General features: G+C 35.7%; 5 protein-coding genes across 7 annotated transcripts; all 5 read right to left on the minus strand.

Annotated features, from left to right (window-relative positions):
* Positions 1–240: 240 nt before the first annotated feature.
* LOC110603919 (ubiquitin C-terminal hydrolase 22) lies at positions 241–3951 on the minus strand. Its single transcript, XM_021741926.2, has 3 exons — positions 2589–3951; positions 1964–2082; positions 241–1505 (listed from the first exon to the last, which is right to left on the minus strand). Exons 1-3 carry the CDS (start codon positions 3344–3346, stop codon positions 727–729), a joined length of 1656 nt encoding a protein of 551 aa, XP_021597618.1. The 5' UTR covers positions 3347–3951; the 3' UTR covers positions 241–726.
* A 2347-nt stretch (positions 3952–6298) lies between these two features.
* Positions 6299–6874, minus strand: LOC110603922 (probable steroid-binding protein 3). Its single transcript, XM_021741929.2, has one exon. It carries the CDS (start codon positions 6763–6765, stop codon positions 6463–6465), a length of 303 nt encoding a protein of 100 aa, XP_021597621.1. The 5' UTR covers positions 6766–6874; the 3' UTR covers positions 6299–6462.
* Positions 6875–7430: 556 nt separating this feature from the next.
* Positions 7431–11244, minus strand: LOC110603921 (ER membrane protein complex subunit 4). Its single transcript, XM_021741928.2, has 6 exons — positions 10883–11244; positions 10736–10792; positions 9615–9768; positions 8553–8650; positions 8375–8440; positions 7431–7879 (listed from the first exon to the last, which is right to left on the minus strand). The coding sequence occupies exons 1-6, from the start codon at positions 11009–11011 to the stop codon at positions 7841–7843; spliced, it is 543 nt and encodes a 180-aa protein (XP_021597620.1). The 5' UTR covers positions 11012–11244; the 3' UTR covers positions 7431–7840.
* A 167-nt stretch (positions 11245–11411) lies between these two features.
* Positions 11412–14375, minus strand: LOC110603920 (uncharacterized vacuolar membrane protein YML018C). Of its 3 annotated transcripts, XM_043951927.1 has the most exons (8): positions 13915–14375; positions 13708–13790; positions 13387–13627; positions 13002–13216; positions 12797–12867; positions 12619–12720; positions 12274–12391; positions 11412–11994 (listed from the first exon to the last, which is right to left on the minus strand). In XM_043951927.1, the coding sequence occupies exons 1-8, from the start codon at positions 13993–13995 to the stop codon at positions 11838–11840; spliced, it is 1068 nt and encodes a 355-aa protein (XP_043807862.1). In that variant the 5' UTR covers positions 13996–14375; the 3' UTR covers positions 11412–11837. The 3 variants fall into 3 exon arrangements, with proteins under 3 accessions (XP_043807862.1, XP_043807861.1, XP_021597619.1); XM_043951926.1 differs by having other exon boundaries at positions 13387–13790; positions 13915–14374; XM_021741927.2 differs by having other exon boundaries at positions 13387–13767; positions 13915–14371.
* A 681-nt stretch (positions 14376–15056) lies between these two features.
* LOC110604125 (monogalactosyldiacylglycerol synthase, chloroplastic) lies at positions 15057–19762 on the minus strand. The gene is made up of 8 exons (XM_021742235.2): positions 18917–19762; positions 18377–18549; positions 17583–17744; positions 17359–17500; positions 16806–17030; positions 16056–16118; positions 15906–15980; positions 15057–15610 (listed from the first exon to the last, which is right to left on the minus strand). The coding sequence occupies exons 1-8, from the start codon at positions 19424–19426 to the stop codon at positions 15374–15376; spliced, it is 1587 nt and encodes a 528-aa protein (XP_021597927.1). The 5' UTR covers positions 19427–19762; the 3' UTR covers positions 15057–15373.
* Between the last annotated feature and the right edge of the window lie 2751 nt (positions 19763–22513).

Here is a 22513-nt window from a genome sequence, read left to right on the forward strand (position 1 = left end):
GTCTACTCCTGCTTTAGCATTCAATAGCATATAAATGCGTATGTCTGTAAATTTAATGTTGTATGTGTTCGTGCTCAAACATTCTACGTGTTCATGCTTGAATGAAAAGGAGATTTGTTGATTTGGAATATCAAATTTAACACCAAGTATAATGACTTGAATAATCTTTTCTCTTAAATTCTCTTTTAGAATAAAATTAGATCCGTGGATAATAGTTTGAAAAAACATTGTAGAATACCATGGAGCTAATTAGTGTGGATCATCCATTAGTTTTGAATGAATAAAGATTAACAAGGTACACGAGTCATGACTGACCTGCACTCAAAGAATTCCCAGCAAAAACAACAAAAGGTCATGCAAAATCAGAGCTACAACAAACTCATTTAGAGAGTTAGCCTCTTCTTTGTCAATATCTCTCAAACCTGATTCTCATCTGCCCATTAAGATATTATTTGGAGATAACTGAACTTGGCATCTCATCTCTTTTTAATGGATAATCTTCATGAATCCACAACTCAGCTTGCAGCAATCTCATTTCTTCCATGACTCAACCTCGATTATATCAGTCAAACTGTGAGTTCTTCTTGGCTGAGAGAGTTATTCGATCTCGAAAGCACGCTCCATTGTCGGAAACTTCTGTTTCTTGTCTCAGTATGTATGCAGCTGAACTTGAAAGTAATTAGCAGTGATTCATGATTCTGCCAATCACAGTTGAAAAACTCCCATCTAGCAACAACCTGCTATCGGACAAAAAGGATCACTTAGAGGGGACATTGGTGTGCAGCTCCAATCCTCATTTGCTTTGTGGTAAAGCATTTTCTGCACATAGAATATCATATAACACTGTGAAGCTCTCACAACTGCTTCATCAACCTCAGTAATCCATGCATCATCACATTTATACCACTGGTTTCTGAGGCGAAGATAAGTGACATAGTGTCCTGATTCCAGCATCCCTGAATGAGTGATCACAGCAAAAATCTCAAATTCTGCAGAGGTATCTGCTTCATTGCTTTCAAAGGTAAAAATTCTATTCCCAAATCTGTTTCTCACAATTGAGGATGACAAATAAGACGTCATATCTAAGGAGAACGGAAACTGCAAATGCCAATCAATTTTTTTCGACATCTTTCTGAGTGCAGAGTGCTCAAATCGTTTGATATGCAAAGACAGCACCAATGGGAGCCTTCTAATGGACATTTGCTTAAAAGAGTCCCGTTTTTCTTTACAATTTTGACAGTAAAGTTTCTGGTCTGACCCCAACTTTTCTGGCCTTGTAAACAAATCCAAACAAGCAGAAAGAGTACATCTGCTTGAACTCTCATTAGGTCTGACAGACTTGTTAGCCCCATCTACTGAAGATAAATTACTTGTATTCATGTTGAGTGAAATGTCAAGACAAGGGTCGTAAGTGGTCGAAGTAAACCCACAAGTCATGCAAATAACATCTGATCTCAACATCCCTGAGAAAACCCTATGAGCAATACACTGACAATCTCCATTATCTGCATGAGAAAAGATATATATTATAAGTACAGTAGATTTATCTAACAAATCACCACAATCCCTTAGTCCACTATTATCCACATTTTCAAAAGGAAAAAAGAAAATATGTAAAATTCACCACAGTATGCAGAATCTAGGATACCCCAGACACCGCAAAATGTTTGAAATTTGCTTTTGAGCTGCGACAATTCTCAAGTTATTTCATAAAACCTGGGAGCAACAATTCTGCTGCTGCACGCCCTACTAAAACATATATATAAACATCCTCCCTTTCCCAAATTCTTGAGGATATAATGCCTAATGCTATTGAGACACATCTCTCACAAACGACAAATACAAAAATACCAATTCCAAATTCAACATATGGAAAAGGAAACTGTATGAACTCCGTCAACAGTGAATACAAATCTTGATCACAAGAAGAAAGAACACTATATCTCGGAACCTACAGCATTACCTTTAGTTGGGGTTCTTCCATTTCCTTCTCTCTCATGGATACCATCTAACACTGAAATGAAGAATTCATGAGCATCTTGCTGTTCGTAACTAGCTAGATTTGCTGAATGCTGCCACCAACTTCATATAGAAACAAAATTTCATTACTAAAGCATAACTTCATCTCCAAACATCTTGTGAGAAAATTAAATGGAAGATCTATCAAGAGAGATCTGGCAGCACACTCGTATAGTAATCCCAGAAAAGTCCACTATTGCAAAAGGGCTTTCATTCAACAATACGACCAACCAAATCCAACAGAGATAATTATAGATTCGAGCACACTAGCACAAGAAGATGCAAAATTCCTAAAAAGTAGTAAACTTCTTACTTCCTGCTGAATACTTACTGACAGTGTTAATCAAACATATCTCCAATTGGCAGTTCTTATGAAGAGTAAAGGTGAATCCAATAATCAGACAAGGTCATGTAGATTACGATTGACAAAAGAATTTTGAAAAATGACAGCTTACATACTTACATCCTCTGAATAGGCCTAAAGTAGACAAAAAATCTTCTGGCATGAACCAATCTAAAAAATCATTATATCAATCACTGAAACTAAAGGATGCGTATCAATAGCAGACCTGTAAAGAAACTGAGCTGGGCTGTAAGGTGTTCGATCCCCAGAATACACAGCCGAGAAAATAACATCAATATTGCAAGCCAAACATAACCGATCTGATGATCTTTTCTTACAAGTTTCACGGTCATGCCTGCCACTCAAGAAGTAGTTCCTGAAAGGGGGTGCATAAAGCAATACTTGCAACACAGAATTCATGAAGCAAGTATTGCCCAAATTGTTCAATCCTCTCAATCCCAACGGGTAACACGATTTTTCCCTTCGATCCCTCATCAAAAACAACTGTTTACACTTTTTTAAATCCAAATCCATCAATGAATTCAATTTCCTCCTCTTGCTTGATCTCCTTATGCCATCATCAACATGAGTATTATTTGGCATGTCCATCATGTGCTTGGACACGACAACTTTATCAAAATCAGGATCATAGACCTGATCACTGCACAAACAACAATAAAGCTCCGATCTTTCAATGTCAACAGCTACATCATGACCAGTCTCTGATTGAGCATGTAAAAGGGCGTGGCTTGAACATGAGATTGACGAGCAAACCAAACACATAAAGAATCTACCTTGATACCCATTACAAGAACAGCATCTGGGTATCTTCGTTTCACTCCTACAAATGCTGGTTCTTCCATTTCCAGTAGTTTTAAGGCAATTTTTGAAGGAAGTATAGCCAGTCAAGGTATGTCTGAGCTTGTATTCGGCAAGATGCTTGCATAGATTTGGGTTTGTGTATAAGGGATTATTTGTGGCCATATTGATAAGAAATTGAAAGGGAGTTATCGATTTGTCAGTAATCGAACAAATTGGCAATATTAACAAGAACAAGAACTAATCGTGAAGTTTTGATGGAAAAATAAAGATTCTATCTTTCAACGGAAGTAAGAAGAGAAACTAAGCAAAGGATCTCAGATTGGAATTGTAGCGAAATGAGTTGGATTAAATTTTGATTGTGTTTGTTGAATTGATGAGAAAAGGAGAGAAGGTGGAAAAAGCAAAGGCCTTAGTCTGGAAGGACTTGCAATAAAAGAGAAGAAGAAGAAGGTGCTTTTCCCTTTTGGACGAATAGACCGACTCTTGTCTCTTGGCTTCCACACAAACAATAGAGAAATTTTACCACAAAAATCCTGACCGTTAAATTCGTTGATCAGTTCAATCGTGATATGAGCAATCACTGTTTTCCGATGGCTGCTCAGATGAGATGGATGGTCAGGGTTAATGAAGCAGTAGCATATGTGAGGACTGTCTCATTGAATCTTAGTTTACTATTAAGCCCAAATGGTTAGAAAAGTATGGACGATGTCAGAAGCTTCTCAGAATCACCACGCCGATGACACTATAAGTGCCCCTTTAGACTTGTAATGGGGCCGACAATGGGCTTTTGTGTGGTTCACTCCCATTCAGGACTTGAAATGAAGAAAAGAGAAATTGAACAATATCAATCTGATTTGGTTTCTTTTGTTATGCAATTTGGTTTGGTTAGTAATTTTAGAAAATTATTATATTGTTACCAAAAAAATGAAAATGAACGCAAGCCCAATCCAGCACTTGCACCAGAGTCACAGAAGCAGAGACCCTAAACAAAATATTTCAGCTGGAGAGGCAACAATTTCTCGCCATATGCCTCAACGTGAAGTAATCCTTCGACTAAATGATTGTTTTTTGTATTATTTGATAATGTGAGATAATTAATCCATTTAGAGTGTCAGAAATTGACAATAAGTGATTAATATTAAATTCATACCCAAACTAATGAATTAAGGTAGTATAAGAGATGATGCTATTCATGCTCAGTACGAATCTTTCTGCTCATTTTCAAAAGTATTTCATTTTTAATCTTGTAATTATGCTTAATGTGATCTTGGCTCACAAGTTCCTCTGTCAATGAGTATTAGTATGGATCTTCCCATAGCAATCGGCGCTTATTTTTTCAGCTGTTCAACTAGTCTCAAAAAGCACCAGTAAAAGTCTACCTTTTTGCTTTCTCTGGACTACCGAGCATAATCCCCCCCCTTATTCTTTGAGGTAAGGAAAAGCGCTAATTTCGCTTGGTTGCAGGTTAGCTCTTCCCTAATTGCGGGTCGGTTGTAGATAGTTTTCAGTGTTTCTAGTTCTGCAAGTCCAAATGAATCAGTGAATACCATCTCATAAACTTGACTTGTATTTAGTCCGTTTAGTTGGGCGAATTGGCCTTTACCGTCTTTGTGCAAGGCCAATTGCAATTGAGATGGTAGATAACTCCGGATTATAAGTCAGCCTCCTTGAAGGTTGCAGCCTCTATAGGCTATAAGAGATTAAGAGCACGATGAACTCTACCCACTACAGCAGGAGACCTCAGTTTGCAGTGAGTGAGGTTGTTTTTGAAGTGTGGTGGTAGCTAGGTTCGTTGCTCCAGATGATGTCAAGGCAAACATGCAGACGATTGGGGCCATAGAAGCTACCTTCTCTCCTCTCCCAACTGGCTTCTCCAGTCCTTGCTCTTGGAGATCTGGTGACGCTTTTGGATGTGTCTATGAGTGCTGGATCTCTAGAGTTTTTGCTAATGGATTTGGGGTTTCTTTGGGCCTGGTTGATGGACTCAAGGTCTTGTGTTATGTATTTGTTCATTGCAATCTTCGCCCAACTGGGCATGCAATGCAATTATGCAGTTCAGGGGAAAGACAAAAAAACCCTGCATTTATATGTTCTCTTAGATAGTTTTGATCAATGATCAAGAAACCATGGAAAAACCATACCCGCACTGCCTTCAAGTCTCTGTGTATATATAACATTCCTGTATCCAAAACGCAAACATTGACAACACAAAATGGTTTATTACCTGAGAAAGTTTACTTCTATCTAACCGGGTAGCAGAGAAACCCTGATTTCCCATTTTACCGCACATTTGAAATACTGTCAGATTGATTTATTTATGTGATTCAAAAGCATAGATGACATATAGACAAAATAAAACAATGGAAACAGCAGCAAACAGAGTAGCCATAGCCATAGCAAATTTTCAAGACCCAACCAAGTAGCGCATGACTTGACTGCAACTGAGAGACACAAAGAAAGCTGAGAATCTTAGTAGCAGACAGTTGGTAATTGGCATCAGATTTCTTATCCAAGAAAATTAACGGAACCAATCTCCTTGGACAAGCTCTCAAGAGTAAAAGGATTGTCTTCATCCTTAGATTCCACTCTCCCATATAACCGTTTTAAAAGACCCAATTTATACAAGTGACTAATGAATGGTACCTTTGTGGGTTCTTAAATAATAGCAAACATCCTTCATTCCTCCCATAGCATTGTGTTGTTTCCATGTGCAACAAAATCCTACAATATAATTTGTCAATGGCTATTCCTTTTACCCAGCCACCTGCATATGCCCCTTAAAGATCACACATCAGATGAATATGGCCATTAGAATAGAACCCTCCTGACGCAAACCGATGGATGTACTTGCTTGTTCAACATGACTAAAATCATTGGCAACAGCTTAAAAGCTCACCTAGTTAAATCTCTCCCATTTAAAGCAAACGCAGGATTTCATTGAAACAACTTCACATAATAGAAATATCTAAAAATGAAAACATCTCATCCCATTTTTCCCAGTGGCAAATGAGCAAAGGTGCAGATGAACAGGGAACAAATGATTGAACAAACAAGGAAAGCAAAAAGCTGGAGGAACTAACCAAAAATACAAAATTTCAACAAAAAAGCTCTAACTTTACACAACCCAAATTTATTCAAACACCGATTATAAAGCATTCATACAGTTCATCCAGATCACCATACTTTGCAAAGTCATACTCAAACAAAATCACAACAGAGAAGTCTATCCTTTACATTAGCGGTAGAAACAGAACACTGAAAATAGAAATCAAGAAAATTCAAGAGATAACACGGCCAACAATGGGGTACTTAGCTTCAAACTTCTTCTCCCAGTCATCGAGTACACCCATCTCCTTCTCAGTAAGGCCATCCAAAGAAGGAGAGACATCTTCATCGTTCTTGCTCATCTTGGCAAGAGCTCTGCTAGCGTCCTTGCCAGCGAACATGGCGTATGAGCCGCCTGGCCCATAAAAGGACTTGCCGGTGGTCACATCGAAAACGCGACCCTTGATTGCTACGTAGATAGGCTTTGATGGGTCTGTGCCGCTGTATTGGATGAGTTGATCGGCTGTGAACTCCATGGAGATGAGAGTTTGGTCTGGCCTAGGGATTGGAGACAGAGTAACTGAAGAAGAACACCGGTCCTGGAGATGAGAGTGACTTCAAATATCCTGGCTGAACTCCCGGTATTCCATTATATCCATATAAAATAAAATCAATTGTATGCACATAATTTTTTTTTTTTTTAAAAAAAGGAAATTTATTATTAAATTTAATTGTCATTTATATAGAGAGAGAGTTTTTTGGGTATAATTTTAAGATACTTAATTTATGAAAAATAAATATCGCTTTATCTAAATATAAAAGGGAAAATATAGCAAACTGTTGTCGTTATTGCACAGTTCCTGGGCAACTGGAGATGCACTCGCAAAGCTCAGCCATTCCTCTTTCGTAATCTAGCAAAGCTTATTTAATTATATATAATGGAGAAAGAATTTTATAATGATTAAATTAAATACTATATCAAAAATTAATTTAAATATGCAATAATTATACTATCTGAAATAAAGATATTTAATCTACCAATTATTACATCCATCCTGTTTTAAGTTCAGTTTATAATGACATCTCCCTTTCTTTTTTTTCTTTTTTGCTAATATTTACCAATGATCACTGAATTTTAGTACCGCATCTTTTATGATCAGAATTCAGTACAAATTTCAATGAAACACTTGCTAAAGTTCAGTGTCAGCCAAAGTTACCCTTTTTATTGCATTATAGAACTGTAGGATAGGATCAGAATACCGCCATTCAATTTCCAAGATGAAGACAAACTTACTATATCACTGGCTTAATACAAGGACTATTCCAGACCTGAGTTTCTGGAAGAAAACAAATATAGCGTTCATTAATGGTTCAATAGAATGAGGAAAAAAGAACTATGGCATCCATTACTAGTCCACTACACTCTTATGGAGTAGAATCAATCAGAGCTGTCTCCCATGCTACCCAAGATAAACAATCTGCGAGGTAAATTATACATGGCGTCACCCCACCATGCATACAACAGGTCATCGTCCTAGAATAGCACCTTTCTTTGTGGATTTTTTTTTGCACTTCAACCCTTCCTTTGATCAACAACTGCAAGGAACCACATTAATGCAGGGGAATGCCACCACCTGAATATTCAACCTCCTGAAATTTAAACAGTGAAAATAACCCATTGTTAGACAAAGGGTCAATGTATATACTTCTTAATGAAGATGCACTTTTAATCAACAAGATAAAATGAAGTATTTTAGGAGAACTTTAACATGGAATTCCAAAAAGAACGGAATAAATATGCACAATAAGGAAGAAAACACGACTATGAAAGAAACTATAAAATATTTGCAATGGCGCTCAGATAATCAGAAAAACTTGGTCAAACTTTATGCAGAGGAAAATAATGAATTGCAGGATATATTTTGTTGGCAAAGTACTGCAAACCTCAGCCAAATGTTCTAAGTATCTATCCATTAGAATCTCTTACCCCAACAAGATAAATATCATGGTTATGACAAATAGATAGGAGCAATTAAATTTCAGCACAGATAAAAGAGAACATGCAACATATTTCATTTTCCTTTTTTTCCCCCCCAAAAAAAAAAGTTCTCCCTTAGTTGAACTTCTTAGGAGCATCAAACAAACCTGAGCAGGAGGCAAGGATGAGACCCAGTCAGATGCATGAGTTGGAAGAAGCCCCAATGTGTTAAGCTGCCCAAGTCAAAGATACAGAACATTATGAGATGAACCCTTATCTTTTTCCCCATTTATTTTTGAAGGAAGGAATAATTTAGTTAGAAAAGCCGAGGAAAATGCATCTTACCTTCCAAATTCCCAGTGCTAAACCCCCCAAATTAAGGGCAATAAACAGCAACTTAGGCCCAAGAAGATCTACTTTACTGTCTTTGTATGGCTCAAAAACTGGGAAAAAAAAGAAAGTTAAAACCCTTCATTTGACATAATTCTTGTAAAAACGAATTCTTACAAAGTCATGCAAAATTTCAACTTTTTCAAAATGAAACATTTTTAAGTTAAAAAAAATTGAATTCTCCATTCCAAATAAGAGAATTGTTAGAAAATAATTTCTTATAAAATTTTTTATTCCAAATGAAGGAAAAAGGATTTAGCTTCAAATAAAACAACTTTTGGGAGCACGCTACATACAAAATATCAATTATTATGGAAAAACTTAATAACCTAACTATATGAGAGCAAAGTACACATATGGTGATTGTGATGAGGAAAGTAAGTAATAAATAAAGATGTTGCTTAAGAAACAAAAAGGAAAATACTATAGATTACCAGTAAAAACGGTACAAAAATACTGACATAAAAAAAATTAGGAGATATTAAAAAAAAAAAAGAAATCTACTGATTATAAAGAAGCATAGATTTCATTCACCCAAACAGGAGAAAGAGAGGGGGGGGGGGGGGGGACAAATAAAAGCTGTTGAAGAGTCATGGAGGTGCTAACTATCTTGATTCAATGTACATTTTAAGATAATAGGAAAACCCAGCAGTTGATGGATGTTGTTACAATCTCTCCTTGGTATACTTTGCAAGATAGTGTTAGAAGCAAGCAGGTTGGTTTGAGAGGCTCTCGTTTCGTGAAGTTTAAGAGAACAGAGTTCCCCAGGGAGAAAAAGATGGAGGCAGAAGGGAGGCAGGAGGAGGATTCAATTTGTGTGAATGATAACCAATGCATATACAAGTCATTCATTCCATAAAGAACTATAGAAAGGATGCGTTCAATCTGGTATCTTAGGTCCTGAGAGCACCACTCATATGTAAAAGTTCATAATAGATTGTGTGGGCTATCCCCTGCAAAACTCCCAACCTTTTCCATAAGAGTGTATCAATAAATAAGATCTTAAGGTCGGCTTACCCTTCCCAACCCCTTGAAGAGCACTTATGGGCTGCCAAAGAGCTGAAAATGTAATACCAATGCTAAAAAGATGAACTGTATTTCCAGCCATCCACATCATGAACCCCATCATCAGCAAATTCTTGAAAGGTGCTTGTGCCACTTCCCAAGCTTTCTGTTCATATATTATAAAGACAACAGTGCTAATCAACAATGCAATAATAATCACTTTGACACTAAACATTTTACTTGATAGCTACACAGAAATATTCACAACATGGAAATTGAGGTTATATATGATCAAGGAATAATATAAAGACCTGAGAGAACCCTAGTAACGTGCATGAAATCAGCAGATTGTCCTTTCTTTCATGACTATCTTCTTTGAGGAGACCAGACAAAATTGCAAATTTCTTTTATCTGCTTTAGACTTTAAGCTTTTAGATTCCACAAAAAGTCTTTCGACACAACAGCCTAATAACAATGGCGACTGATAATTTTCTCTCCAACTCACTCTTCACCCAACTTTGCCCCTTGGCGTACCCCTCACTCACTTACCCTAGCAGCTTTGAGCCATCACTTTCAGGAACCAAACACCATGGTCCACGGAAGAATGTACAAAACTAAACCGCCTTCAAGGCAAATTTCTCAACTCAAGTAACCTGTTGAATTTTCCCCTTTTTTCAGGATATTTATCATCAAGTTTTAAGATGATGTGACTTTTTGGATAAGAAGAAGTCATCACAAAAACATGTAAAAGAGACGATTACAGTAAACTAATATCCTTCAATTTGAGATTTAATTGGAGATTAATGAAATTATCTACCATTGAGAGTTGGGAAGGCCACTTCTGTCAGCTTGAAGACTATATAAAATATACATTAGATATTAGACAACTGAATCCTTGAATCACCAAAAATTCATCCCATGATAGTAGGTCTGAAGGATTATTGTCTAAGATGCCGAAAATGGAATGATAATTTTTTCCCTTATCACCACATAAGAGAAAATTATTCCAATAATCAATTCTTAGCCTTTTTTTTCTTTTTTCCAGATATACCAATTCCGTACCTTTCTATCTATAAAGTAGACTACAACAATATAATACTCGAAAAACAGGATCAAACAAGAGGGGAGCTAACCTGAGCTTTCCAATTAGCTTCAGCATCCTTTTTTTGCTTAGTTACAGTGGAATCATCCTGTAACACATCCACAACCAAAAACATTTGAGAATTAAAGCAGTAGATAAAAGAATATTTTCCAAAATGAAGAAAGAACAGATTGAGAACCTGATCTTGAGAAGCGCGAGAGAAACCAGGAGGATCGGGAAAGTCCCGAGAAGAAGGAGCGGTCGAATTGTCAGTGAAATCAACAGCCCATCTACGGCCCGAACCCATCACTGCTTTTCCTTTGTCCATGTCTTGTGATGTTGTTGGAAGAAAAGGATCGACAGATACAGTAGAAGATTCCTCTTCTCCCCTGATTGGACCCCTGTGTTTGGAGATGGAGGTTACGAAAGCTCGTATATAGTTCACGCGGCGGCACAAGAAGACGTCGGGCAAGGGATAGGCGGCTTTCTCCTTTCCTTTGTGTTTGTGTGTTTGTGGTCTGCTTCGGCCTACTCTCTCTCTCTCTCCCCCTTAACCAAACGTCCAATTTATTTATTTAGTATTTATTATTATTAATTACTCTCCAAAATTTTAGGAAAATTGCAAATTATAACAATAGAAATGACATTTAAATACTTAGAAATTGTTAAATTGTATTAATTTATTTTACATTCATAAACTCTTTAAAATAATGTTAAACGGCCCATTTAGTAATCTAATCAAAGCTAAAATGCCACAATTAATTTTAAATTAATGTATTACAAATTAGAAATTTCCTACAGAAACAGAATACAAATCAACGACGTGGGTGGTTACAAGTAATTCTCATGTAACCTTAGAAATTAGATTAACTGATATTTTATTGTATTTTTCAGATGGAATTCCATTACAGAACACTGCATCAGCCAAACGCAGCAGGGCAGCTCTTGACAGACTAAACAACTACTTATCTTAACAATATAAAACAGGAGGAACAAGTGTCCATTCTTCAAGATTTTTGTGCATTCACGGCTGCTGCTGCTGCTGCTGCTATAACTCTCCCTTGAATGCTGGTTCAATCTCCACTAAAACATACTTCCCAGGCTTTCATGAGATGCAGCCTAGGATTTGCGATGTCTCAAGCGTAATGATGCTCTTATGGGTATATATAGAATACCTGAATACATCCAACGACGTAGATTGCAGAGTAATGACGGCCATGTATAACCATGTCACCTAACATTGCAAGTGGTATTGTCAAGGAAATGCCCAATGTTGCGACTAGTGGAGTTGTCCAAATCACAGAAAGTGCCCTGCACAATTCTGCTTTATTAGTAAAAGAATCCAGCGGCTAGGGCAGCTTTAATGTCCAGTTCTTAACAACAGATGATATCCACTTTTAGGACAGCGAACAAACTAAACTTCAGCTCGATTTATTTGCCAGTTCCAATTTTAAAGGAGGAAAGAGAATGTCATTTTACCAAGTAACACACACAAGTCCTGGTTGCTCTCATTAGAGCTTCAATATGAAAAACCAAAATGTTAAATCATCATCTTGTCCAATAAACCATAATTGGCAACTGGAGACATACCACAAGTAATCTGACAGAACACTCCCTACAAAGCCATTTAACAGCAAAACTTCATCCACAAATGTCGAATGTGGTAATTTGAATGCTGGTTCAATCCCCACAGCATTCAGTGGAAACACTGCAAGTAATAACATTGCTATGAAATGTGCAACTATAGGCGAGGCAAATGCAGGCATAAACTATGAAAATGAGAATTGGAACTTAGAATAGGATTACAACCACCAAAGCACCCACAAAAGCACAAGAAAAAAATTCAATTGATGTGTTTTTCGTATGCCATTTACGGGCATAATAACTTTGAAGCAATAGAGCGATGATAATTATAACAGTCAATAAACTACTTACAAAGCCACCAAAGCCCAAAAAGAGTGAAAAGACCAATGTAGCCAAAGAATTTTTGCATATCAACCCTCTCGCCTTCTGATCCAGCACATCTCTTGAGCAGCACTGCATTTTAATAGGCAGTTAACAAGATATGAAATGGATCATTGTTGCTATCAAACTCCTATATCGCCTATCTAACCTGTAAATAAGCCAGATGACATTGCTGAGAAAAGCCCAAATATGTCCCCCATGATTGAATGCCTTCTTGCCCTTGGAACATAAATAGGAGATAAGTGTTGGAAAATGAACAGGGAAAATGATAAAAAAAAGCAAGACTTGTACAAAAAGTTATGAAGACTTAAATATGACATATCTGCTACTACACATACGACACTGTAACTTACTCGGAGACGCTTAGCATTTCATCTGCTGCTGAAGTTTTTCCAACTGTGGTCATGGCTACACCAGCCATGCTGATAAAAACAGCAACCAACTTGGCAAAATTGATGGAGTCCTGACCAAGAATACCTCCAAAGAAAAGAGTAAAGAATGCCGACGTAGAAGTTAAGACAGTTGTACTTGCAACACTTGTATTTGCTAAAGCTGAGTTTGATAGATACTGCATTATCAAAGTAACTAAATAATTACACAAAATGTTTACAAAACAACCTTGATGACCACCATCTCATAAAAAATTGCGAAAATTGCAATATACCATGGATTACCCCGTCAAGCTGCTTTGCAAGAGCAATGTCTCCTAATGAATAGATGATGGACGAATCAAATTACCTCTGTCAGAAACCAGATTGGAGCAAGACATAAACTGCACTTGGCAACTTCCCATGAACTAATTTTGCAACTCCGTTCAAGCAAGGGGGGTTCTTCATCACCATTCTTCACAATCACAGGCCACCCCTCCTCCCTGTCAGTTACTAGGCAGCAACAGGCTTCAGTTTCTGGGCCTTGGTACACATCATTGATTGTAAGCGGGATATCAAGTCCCGTAGAAGAGCTACTAACAGAGCTGCCACTGTAGACGCCCTTGAACAAGTAAGTGTGAAATAAACTACAGAACCAGTCTTTTATAAAAGCTATAGGTAGATAGACTACCATGAGAGACACCCCAAGATATGTAAGTGCGAACGGCTGTTTATACTTTTCAAAGATGTTCTGCAGGAAATAAGAAATGGAAGCTGAAATTTCAATTATCAGTTGATATAAAATGATTTTAATAAATGTCTCTCTTTTTCCTTCCCAAACAAACAGAATATGACGAATCAAACATCGAAAAGAGAATACAAGATTAAAGCCAACTACCTGAGTGATCTCTGCGGAAGCGACCCATATGAACACAACTGCGCCAATCAATCCCAAGCCAGTTTTATATTTCCAGGCCATTTTGCCTAGAAACGCCAAGCCAACAACCAAATACTCAACAGGATGGAAAATTAACCCCAAAAGTGAACTGGGTAATCTTGAATTTGCTATAAAATCTTCTTCTTTGGAGAAGCTTTGAGCACTAGAAAGAATATGAGATCCATGAGAGATAGTGGGGAGACATTGACATGTAAATTGTTCTTGTTTGTTGAAAAGTAAAGTAACAACAATATTGCATTTAACAGTTGTGGGTTTCTCAGCTGATATTTTCTTGGTGTCAGCTCCAGGTTAAACGGCCGTGACAAATGGTGGTGTTTTGACAAGACTTTCATCCAGCTCTGGGATGACGTGGCAGCCGTGGAGGTCGGGATCTGAAATCAATACGAGGTTGACATGTCATCATCGGAATTCGGAACTATACGTTTTATGTTTTTTTTATTTTTTACATCAAATAATAAATTTTTTGTCCATTATTAGCACTTAAATTTTTATGTTTAGAAAATAGCTCATTTAAATTTGATTCTGTGGTAAATTCTTATTATTTTCTTTATTTTTTCTAACTTTTTGTTAATAAAAAAATAATTTAATATATCTTGAATAGATTATAATTTTATTTTAAATTTTATTATTAAATATTTTTATATTAATATTTTAATATATTCTGATAGCATTCACGGATATAATTTAATTATAAATATATTTAAATAAATTTAAAAAATCTCAAATTTTATCTTTTTATTCCTGATTCCATTTAAAAAAAAAACTATAATACGATGAATCACTTATTTTTATATTATAAAAATTTAAGTTTGAAAAAAGGTAAGAGCCTAAGACAAAACTAAAATTTATGAACATTATTATCAATTTTTTCAAAAAATTTTTTTAAAAAAAAGAGCAATTTAACCTTATAATTATTACCAACATTAATAAGATAGTTTTAATTAATAAAATAAGATAAATTTTTTTAATAAAAAAGTAGACTCATTCTCTATTCACTATTTACAAAATGTTGATTATGCTAGCATAGATGTAACAGTTTCAAGTAAATTTCAATTAATCCGCCCAAAATTGGAAGAGTTTAAAGAGTTGAAACAAAAGTTTTATCTTATTTTGCCCACCATGCCATGGTTATAAATCAGACCAAAAATACAATGTGATAAGACCGAATCATGAGCAACATTCTCTTTCTGAACTGATGGTCTTGCTAAGGCAGTTGTTTCTTTCACAGCCTCGAATGACTAGGGTGCTCATCCTCCATTGTTCCATACTGCTGTTTGATTCTACTAATATATGAATTGTTCTTTGATTTAAAAACAAAAAATTATATCCCACTATACATTGCAATTGAGCTCCTATCAAAATTGATTGCTACCAAAAAAAAAGGGAGGAAAATAAAGAACTAAGGAGCACAGGAATATTGGGGTACTACATTTCTCTGTCTAACCAGCTCGTCAAGATCATGAACAATCTTGAAGACAGCTTCAGGCCTTGCAAGCTTCAGTGCATTTTGTGACATGGCCTTAAGCTCATCTGCCTTTGGACCAAACCATTGCCCAACTATGTTTGCAATTTGTTTCGGTGACTTTGAAAATTTCCCACATCCATTTTCCACCACATAAGGCACATTTCCTACTTCCTGCATTATCAAAATATTCATGGTTGTCACTTGTCAGAGACTGGGGAGATGGCAATGAATGAAAAGCTGCTTTCAGTGGAAAACATAGGCAGGAAAATCACTCCCTTACAATCGGGAAGAATATTCTGTGTACCTACCAACACTGGATCATTGACTTACCACAGGTTTCAGAATGCAGATGATCTCTTATGGGTTGTGATTAAAACCAAAATAATAAGTAGATCTTCTAATCTTGTGCAAGATTTAGCAAAAGTCTTATGCAAGATGAATTCTAGAATGAGGTTAACCAACTTACTTGCCCAGCAATGTAATCATTCAAGATTATAGGGAGGCCTCGTATCATTGCTTCTGCAATAGTCCCTGGGCCAGCCTGCATAAGAGAAATCATTAGCTGATTGGGGATAATGGATTGGAAATATTACCTTATTGTCATAAAAGAACTTGCCTTTGTTATAATGCAGTCACAGGCACCCATGCATTCCTCCATTTTAGTAACGAACCCCTTCACCTATACCATGGAACTTTTCACTGCTTTATTTCTGTGGGATCACTTACAATTGCGTATATGTATATGCTTAATCTTTAGTGAACATATATAAATAAAAAAGAAAAAGCTAAAATTCTATTCCCAGGCCATTGCCATCCTCATCATCTAACTACTGCACCAAGATGATGGACTTGTTTGATCAGTAGCACCATTTATTGCTCCATCAAATGAACGTGGGGACTCACAAGTGGGCTGGTACTAAATTCTAAGTTGACATTCTTTGGAAATTTACCCCAAAGAAAATAACAAGAGAGAAAAGGATGACAAAAGCTGGAAATGAGTAAAAAATTGAACCACCAAACCACAACTTGTACTTCCAAACTTATTGGGAATTAACATTTTAACTGTTTTGTTTTTTTATATTATACAACTCAACTAAACATTAATCTCCATCTAGTTGGGATTGGCTATATTATAATTATAGTGTAGAAAATACTGGAAAGAAAAATTGTAAAAGTCAAGATGAGTTAACCACTATCAAATGTCTTAGATGAGACGCTTGTTAAATATGCAAGGGACAGACAGCACAAGCAATAGAATAAGATATTCAATTGCTGCTAGCAACAAAAATAATTGCAGGACATGAAGTTCAATAGGCAGTTTGTCATAGAAGATTCTGATTGAACTGACAAGAGGATAGATCAATACCTGGACTGGAATCTTCCAATCAATTGACCGCAATCTGTTGGCCAATTTTTTGTTGTGGCCACATATCACCAGGACCTGACCTATTGGCTCACAGAGATCCTCATCATATAAAGAATCCCCAAGTGCACGTGCAACCGCCTCAATGGGACCCATCCCCTCCCCTCCTCCCATTAATAACACAGCTGGAAGATCTTCATCCATACCTAGTTCTTTCCTTAGTTCACACTACAATATTAGAATACAGTAGCCTAAGGTAAGTAAATACACATCTATGTCAAAATCACATCAAGAAAAAGTTTGACAGTGATTAGGAAGAATGAAAGAGTTGAAATTACTGGTTGAAACTCTATTAGTTAGGGATAATAGATTGAAGATCTTGTTCCAAGACTCTACTAATTTAGGACTATGGGATTTTGCTGCCAAGAGTGTGAAAAACAACTCCCTGAATGTGCAGTCACAGGGACCACATGGTCTTTCAAGAAACTATATGTTGCATGACCAAAGATGTATCCCGTGTCAGAGTTCAAAAGTATCAGCCAGAATGGTCACAAACCTTTGGTCGCACAGGCTTAACAAATGAAGGCCGCACTGGAAGGCCATAAACCTTAATTTGGGAAGGCTGAAGACCAGCTTTCAATGCCCTCTTTGCTACATCTGTTGTCGGGCAATAGCATCTTGTTACGAGCTTATGAAACCTAAGCATCATGATATGAAAAGATCAAAACTATGTCATGAACAAGATATCTTTAGAACTTAAATTACATACACAAAACTAACCATGTAGGATGGCAAGTGCTTAAATCTGTGATGACAGTAGTGAAAGCTATCTTCTGCAAAAGACCCTTTGCCCTCAATATACGAAGAGGAACATGTTGCATAAGTGGATGTACACTAATGATAACATCAGGCTGGTATTTCATCAATCCTTTTGCAACCTCACTGCAGGAATAAAGAAAATAAGGATTGGGAAGAGCATGCTACGGCACAACCCATCCTCAAGAATTCAAATTGGGATGAGGGTTAACAATGGAAACTGATTCTCAGAGTTTGCTGTTGAGAGTTTCCAATTAATATTTTCATCTTATATCATGAATATTGAGATATTTCAGAAATCCTCATGGCTGAAATTTTTTCAACTTGCCGATGAGAAATGCTAAGGACAGTCTCTTTTTCAAGTGATACACTTTCCACCCTATTGATTGAAAAGTATTTGTTATATTTTCTCTATCCTTAATTAATCATAAACTTTCCACCAATAAGATGGAGAGTGTTGGACGGTCTCTTGAAAAGTGACTGTCCATAGCATCTCTCCTTGCTGATTTATGCTCTAACTCCTTGGTGAGCACTTCAAACATAGGCGGGCACAATAGAAGCTTAAAATGGAATAGTCACCCTTGGAGAAGAGGATAAAAATTAAAAATAATTTATTACATTTGGACTAGAAATATTAGATCTAAACTGTGCATGGACTATATTATGAGACTTGGAAGATAGAATGAGGATGCAACTAATTCAGAATATATATACATATATATATATATATATATATATAAAGAGCAAGAATGACTCACCGAGCTATAAAAGTAGAAGTCGCAGCAAAATTAGATTGATGTATTACACGAGGTGCAGTCCCATAATAAGTCATTTTCCACAACGGCCCATGTTTCACCAAGAAATTATAGCTCCTGGGCAATTGATTAAATGGCCAAGGTGTATGCTCTGACCATAAATCGGTAATAAATACCTGCAACACACACTCTTTAATACGCAGAATGCATATATAGACACCCTGAAAATAACCTCCCCCGATAATATAATAAACGGCAGACAACTTAAAGGTAAAATCACAAGGACCCAAAAAAAAAAAAAAAAAGAGAGAGAGAGGAATAGGAAATGCTGAAATTCATAACTTTTTGTTTTGCCAATTGACCACTTAAGCCAAGATGAAAAGGCCAGTGAATATAACGTTGCATTTCAATAGTTTAAAAGCAAATTTCCATTTCCTCAGGTTCGTGATGATGAAAAGCACTCACCTTTTCTTTCTTTTCCATATTTCAACAGTCATCAAACGAAGAAACAGCAATTATAACCAATCAAAATTCAAAACTAACCTGATAATAATCACCAAATTCTTCATAGAACGCTGCCTTAATAGCTTCTGCAGAGGCTCGATGGCCACCCCCGGTATCACTCATCAAAATGAGAACCTTTTTGGGGCTCTCGGCCTCTGCACCATTCAAAGGCAAACCCTCTTCTACCAAAACACTGCAACCATCGTCTCCCAAACCATTGCTGTTGTCTCCATTAGTATCTCCAGAACCAACCCGAACGGAAGCAAACCCAATTGGGATTCTCTCACAGTGAAATCTAATTGCCCTATTGAACTCACTCCAAATCCTTTTAACACTGGAAGTGCCCCGACTACCCAAACTCAGAGAAACAGCTACTTTGCGCTTTGTTTGCGCAACTGAACTATCGAAAAACAAATAATTTGAGTTGAATGAAGAGTAGCCATTTGAATTTATGCTCTGAAAGGCTGTGTTAAAGGCAAAACGACCCAATTGGCTAGCAAAATCAAAGACGGGACCGGACTCCTGGGTTACTGTAGAAGTTTGATGCATGGTGAGACTGATATAAAGAAAGTTAATTAGAGATCATTAATCAAACCATTATGATGGTTATCAGGCTAAAACAAGTGAATTTTAGCTATGCAGCTAGAATATTGAGAAAATAAGAGAGTACAAATACGGATTAATTTCCAAAAAGAGAAATAGAGAGAGAAGCATAATACAAACGAAAACGATGATGAAGTGTTTAAGATTGTGGGTTTTAGAGAAAGGAAATCGTGCAAGTGTTTCCTGGCCACAGAGAGAGGATTTAGAGCAGAAGAGTAGATTCTGTGAATTGAAATAAAGGGACGCTCTTTTTAAGGACCGCGCGATGAAATTTGAGGGTGAAAGAGACGGAGGAAAGCCACAACTGGGTCCGAGTCGGAGTCCGAGTCCGAGTTTGCTATGGCCGTTTGGTCGGTCGCAATGCGTGACATGCGATTGCCGTTTGGATTGGATCCTCAAGGGTAAATGGCTATGGGCCGGTTTTGATTTGAAATTTATGAGATTAAAATTAAAAACAAAAATTTAAGATTTTTCAGTTTTATTTTATTTTATTTCGAAACATAAACTAAATTTCAATGTAAATTCAATTGTCCAATTATAATCTAATTAAAAATTAATTTTAATTAAATTAATTCTAATTAATTTTATTTTAATTTCAAATTGAATTATAAATACACTATTTATTTATTTATTGATAATAAATACACTATTTGATAAATTTTGTAAGTTTTTGTCTTTTATCATTTAAATATGTGGATTTGTTAAAGTTTCATTTAGTAATATTGACTTCAATTCAATTAAATTTAATATTCTATGATTTTAAAAATAATTTCAGTATTATTCAATTAAGACTAGGATAAGTTACAGTCAATTTTTTTATTAAAAAAATTAAGACTAAATAATGCATTTATTGAGTCTCAAATTTTATTAATTATTTTGTATTTAATTATTAGATTATTGATCTAAATTTTAATAAGCTAAGTTAATCTAATATCATATATTATTTATAGAAAATAATATAAATTAACTATTTATTTGTTTAATTAATCTATTATTTACTTTGAAAAATGGAATAGAAATCAGTCGTGTTTTACATGTTATAATAATATTTTATTGCTAAAAAATATACAATTAGATGGAAGTCATTTTTTATTCATTTAATTTTAATTAAGTTTTGAAAATTTTTGTAAAGTTGGTAAATTTTCTCAAAATAAAGAAAAAAATCAAAAGTTTCCTGTTTTTTTCCGCATAAAAATTCAAAAGTTTGTGGATACCAGCCAACTTACTTTGGAAGTGCAATGACGTATCGTAAAAATAAGCACGTGAAATCCATGCAAACCTTTGACCAGAAAAAAAACAAACCATGCAAACGCCGCTTAGAAAAGCACATGCGGCACATGTGACGAATTGGAGAAGTGAGAAAGTCGCCGGCACCGTCCTCGCGTGAAAAGCGAATAAATTTTATATAGGTGAAAAAAATTCATTTTTAAAAACCTTTTCGAATTTTAATGGTTAAATTTTAATTTTTTTAATAAATATAATTTTTATTTTGATAAACAATTTATTTATATCTTGCAGTTACTAATTTTAAGAATAAATTATTAAATATAAAAATATAGGGTATAATTATAAAAATACAAAACTTAAATTTTTTATTAATAAAAAATAAAAAAAATATTAAATCTGTTAAAAATATAAAAATGTAATAATAAAAATAAGAATAATAAATTTTTATTTTAAATATATTATTTAAGATTATTGAATAAAATAATTTAAATATTTATGAAAACATATATTTATATCATGAATTTTTTTTCTATTAAAGTTAAAATTTTAAGGTTAGTCACACCAATAAAATAAATTAAATTTAAGAAGTTAATATATAAAAATTATAATATGTGATGTTTGAGATATTGTAAGAGGTTAGGGTCGATCTATATTTTAGTATGTTTAGATTCTATTTTTCTCACGTATTTTTTTATTTTTCTTTTTTTATTTTTTAGTAACGTGTAATCGTCGTTCGGCGCTAGTACCTTTCTGTCATATTTATGTTGATCGTACGTGCGAAGGTACTGTATCATTTTCTTTCATCAGTCAGCTATTTAATTCTGTGTACTATCTCTGAGACTTGATCCCGATCGTTATGGGGTTAGTCGACTATTTAATTCTATACAGCGTCTCTGAGATATGATCTTGGACGTTATGGGGTCTGTTATTTCATGTAGGCGACGAATATATGGGATAAAGTCCTTTCAAACGTATTTTAGCTCAGTCTGGCCTATCTGGACTGAGTCCGGCCTTTCATAAGACATAGAGCTGTACCTTAGGCCCTAATTGAATCCATGCCTAGTTATTCTAACATGAGCTCCACCAAGACTCAGGCTTCTAGAGTCCGACTATCATCAAGTGCCCCTTTACCCACTCATTGATTATTCTATGATTTATGGGAGTAAACTTCGAGACCCAATTATTACTATGCAGCTCTATGAGAGTTTTGTCAAAATGTTTCATCTTTGCCTTTACCTATTTCAAACTTACGCTATTGCTTTCACTCGTTTCTCTGCCTCTTGCACTGCTTCTACTATCTTGTTTTTTTTCTTCTCTGTAATCCATGATTTTCCAGTCCGAGGTATATCTTACTCCTCTCATGCCTTCTATCAGGATTATAGTGTCCTCTATTACACCTTCCTCCTTTCCTCCACTACTTTTTCTGCGACTATTCTGACACCACCATCTTTAAAATTAGGACTCCTTTGCCTAATGAATGAATTATTCTCCCCTACCCACTACCGACAGATCTGATAGACGCTCAGTGAGGGTATAACTTGATTTATTTTTGTCAAACAGCGCGACTTCGGGTTGACCTTCCCTTTTGCCCCTTTCTTTATTGAGGTTTTTTGTTATTTTAGGGAGACTCCTCGAATGTTGTCCCCCTAACTCTATTATGTTCATGTGCTGTTTTGAGTTCGTCTGTCTGTGTTGGGATTTTGCCCCTTCTATTGAGTTATTTTGTACTTTTTTTCATCTTGTTAGGTCTACCCATAGGCTTTATTACTTTGGTCCCAGGGTTAGGTTGTCTATATTTGCATGATA

The sequence above is a fragment of the Manihot esculenta genome, chromosome 16, assembly GCF_001659605.2.
Source record: "Manihot esculenta cultivar AM560-2 chromosome 16, M.esculenta_v8, whole genome shotgun sequence".
Taxonomy (NCBI): domain Eukaryota; kingdom Viridiplantae; phylum Streptophyta; class Magnoliopsida; order Malpighiales; family Euphorbiaceae; genus Manihot; species Manihot esculenta.